Genomic DNA, 3,681 nt, shown 5'->3' on the forward strand with positions numbered 1-3,681 from the left:
CCCCCCCCCATCCTCCTCCTCCCCAACAACTCTGTCCACATAATGTCCGATCACAGAGAGCAGTGCAGTGCTACCTGGGAGGCCAGCATCTGGTCTGTTTCTCCATCTGCACCATCCCCAGCTTGAGTCAACTGCAACAGAGTAAAAACACGGAGTGATAATGTATGTATGTATGTATGCAGTTTGTGTTATAAATCATGAAATTGTATCTGAAAAGCAAAAACACACACTCAGACACAGTACCTTCTGCTTCGACTGTGCTTTCATTTTGGCTTTTTTCTCCTGTAGAGCTTCTTCATATTCAGGCCTCATCTCCTCCTGCAGCACACACATGCACATGTTAAAACACATAGGACAGCATCACAAAGTAAGGAATAATCACATCTGCCAAGAAGACAACAATCAGTCAGTCACCGGTTACAATTCACACAACACTGTTATATTCTCTGACATTTTTGATGGCCGTTAAGTATGTAAGTAAGTTATTAAATATAATTTTGAGGTTCTTGTACTTTACTTGAGTATTTCCATTTTATGCTACTTTATACTTCTTGGTTACTAGTTACTTTGAAGACCAAGGTTTTACATCTAAAATATATACTCAGTTTATAAAATATGATGCGTTATAGACTATACTATAGACTATACATTAATTGTTCTAGATTAAAATGCTCAACAGTAAAACAAGTTTAATTTTGACCAATTAAAACGTAAAATGCTCCTCACACAGTAACAGCACTGACAGGGCTCATTCTGCTGCCTAATGAGTACTTTTACTTTTGATACTTTAAATATATTTTACTGCTAATACTTTTGTACTACTTGTATTGGAGTGAATTTAACCTGAGGTACTGCTACTTTTAGTTAAGATCTGAATACTTTTTCCACCACTGTTTGCAGTTTTAGGTCCTCCCTTAGGTCCTTAGGTGTTTATAGCCTGCAGCGGGACAGGTTTTAGCCTCACAACATAATGCTTGGAAGTATAGTATATCTGTATGTTTCTGTGTTGTACTGGCTTATGACAACAAATCTCCCACTGGAACAATAACAATGGATAAACAATAAATTATCCATGAATATGGATAATTTAAAAGAGAGATGGCTCATTTTTATTTTATTGTCTTTCCAAACAAATAAAAAGTTGTGGTTTACTCTTTCCTCATTAGTTATTCACCACAGTTAAGAATAAACAGGGTTTTCTCAGGGAAAGCTCAGAATATGGTTCTCAAATTGAAGAGAAAAAGCAAACAAGCTGCTGATTAGCCCCACAAACCAATTAACAGTATAGAAATAATAAAACTGTGAAACTGTCTAAGTTGTACATGTGTGCTTGAAACTTGGACTCACCTGGACTCTCTCCTTCAGGCACCAGAGACAGAAATAAACAAACGAGAGACACAGATAGAGAGAGAGACAGAGTTGTGTTAGGCTGCAGGTGTTCATGCTGCAACAACCCTGCTGCATCATCTTATACAGCAAGTGCACTGCTTTAAGAACAGGCTAATCCCATTACAGCCCTCTACAGGGTAAAGAGTTGTGGTAATGCATGTATACATGAGTGGCATATGTGTTCGGTATGTGTGTGTGCGTTTGAGAGGACACTGTTTTGAGACTAATGATAATCTGCAAAGCAAAACCACAACTGATGGCTGACCCGGGCCATGAGGTTAACACTCTTACTCTGAGTGACTTGGCATTTTAACCAACAGGAGTTACAAAAATAGACACATACAGTAGTCACGAATCTGTTTAAGTACCTCCTCATCCTCCAAGCTCGTCAGGTCCCAGGTATGTTTCAGACACATCTGTCGCCTTTTCCAGTGCTCAAGGAAACAGGCAGCTATAGGAGGATATACAAGAGGAATACTGTGTGTTAAATATCATTTGCATAAAAAAAACACACAGAAAGTTTTAGTTAGTTAGTAATGTTTTAGTAAAAATTAAGCACTCTGGAGTTTACTATATGTGGAGCAACAGATTTATAAAGCATCCCTAGCCTGAATTAATGCGGCAAAATTAATATTTATTCACTTCCAATCATGCATACTCTCATGCACCCGACTCCTCCACCAAAGCGTCTTTACTGAAGAATACTAAAAAAAAACTTAAAAACTTGTTTCTGTAAATTCATTGTGCTTCTCAGATTGATCAGCAAACAGTTCTCCACTTCAATGACTTGCATATAAAATTGCTGTGCGGATTTTATGCATGATTTTTACCAATGCAGTGATTTCAGACATTTTTCCTTCTGCTGCCTTCCTCACATAAAAGCAAGTTGCCTGTCTTAGTGTCTATGATTCAGTTTATTTAAATGTAGATGCTGTAACATGATGAGTAAAGTATATTTGAATGTATAGTTACCCCACAGAGACATGAAAATAGCAAAGAGGACAGTGGCTCCATTGTCAAACAGGTATGATGTTCGGGCCAGTGAGCACACCGTACTCAGACGCCAGTAGTCACACACTCCATCACACAGTGGACACATGGTGATGTTCAAATTGTCATCACATGTCTCCTGGCTGAAATATACATGTGCAAAATAATATAAACACACGTACGGTGATGATATAATGTACTTTTCATGCATATTTAAGTTTGTATCTGCTTACCTTGGCACATTGGCATCCACAGTGAGTATGCCGTACAGGAAGACAATGATGCCCAGCACAGAGGGGGGGATGAGGAGCTGAGTATAAACACCCAGCCAGGCAAAATACAACCCAATCTGCTCTCCAAAGTACTTCCTGTTAAAATAAAGAAAATGTATCAACCACCAGCCACAGGGCCTGAGGACAGCAATGTCAGACAGTCAGTTGACGCATTGGTCCATCTGTGGTCCAGAGTAGTAAACAGTATCATCCCAGCTGCAGGCCATATTGTCCCTGTGAAGTCTAAAGCCACCATCCAGTCAAAAAAAGACAGTCTCTTTTTGTCTCTATGTCTCTATGAACAGCAAAAGCATTCGTATATTTGTTCAATCCAACACTTTGGTATTATCTATAATGTACATTGCAGTCTCAAGCGATAGCTAGAGATAGACATTTATTTTGTTTGCACTAGCTACTGAGTACCTGATCAAGTCCACAGGCTGGTATTTATGCATGACTCCATAGTTAGCCCATTCTTCATGGAGGAGCTGAAGGACATCCGAGCACATGCCACAAGAGTAAAAAGTTAGTTAATAATGTGTAATAATAATTAAATATACACAGGATACAAAGTTTAAAATAAAAGCATGTGGTGTCAACCTGATGATTTCATATCATACAACATAGCTTTGGATTGTTCATATACTGTAGTAACTAATGGAGCACCCCGACTAATGTCTGCAGATTACACTTCTCGAGAGGCAGACTGCATTAAGACTCAAACTACAGGGTCACATTCAGATTTGTTTAGTTTCTGGTTGTCAAAAAATCAAACATGTAGGGCTTATTTGTGTCAGGTCTGAGACTCAACTGAGATGCGAGAGATTTGAATCCTGAACCACCACAAGCTCATCATTAGCAGTCAAATCAGGCTTTTAAAAATGACATCTGTTCCTGCCTTAGAGGACCAGTGTGTGGGATTGCAACTTCAATCTGCAACTAACTGAACACTGCTTGTGTCTGTATTTGACAACCTGGGAAAGAGAACAGGCTGTAAACTGTGTAGGAGAAACTATGGTGGCCGGGAAAC

At 39.0% G+C, this 3,681-nt stretch overlaps 1 protein-coding gene across 1 annotated transcript in view; it reads right to left on the minus strand.

Annotated features, from left to right (window-relative positions):
* Positions 1-3,160, minus strand: part of LOC118330385 (anoctamin-1) — a 9,470-nt gene extending 6,310 nt beyond the window's left edge. Inside the window, exons 1-7 of the mRNA XM_035664883.1 lie at positions 3,075-3,160; positions 2,613-2,747; positions 2,362-2,522; positions 1,758-1,840; positions 1,348-1,359; positions 244-318; positions 75-131 (exon numbers count right to left, since the gene is read on the minus strand). Coding sequence (XP_035520776.1) covers positions 75-131; positions 244-318; positions 1,348-1,359; positions 1,758-1,840; positions 2,362-2,522; positions 2,613-2,747; positions 3,075-3,160 — 609 coding nt within the window. The remainder of the gene's footprint in view (positions 1-74; positions 132-243; positions 319-1,347; positions 1,360-1,757; positions 1,841-2,361; positions 2,523-2,612; positions 2,748-3,074) is intronic.
* Between the last annotated feature and the right edge of the window lie 521 nt (positions 3,161-3,681).

The sequence above is a fragment of the Morone saxatilis genome, unplaced genomic scaffold (assembly GCF_004916995.1).
Source record: "Morone saxatilis isolate NCDOM2014 unplaced genomic scaffold, NCSU_SB_2.0 Contig2, whole genome shotgun sequence".
Lineage (NCBI taxonomy): Eukaryota > Metazoa > Chordata > Actinopteri > Moronidae > Morone > Morone saxatilis.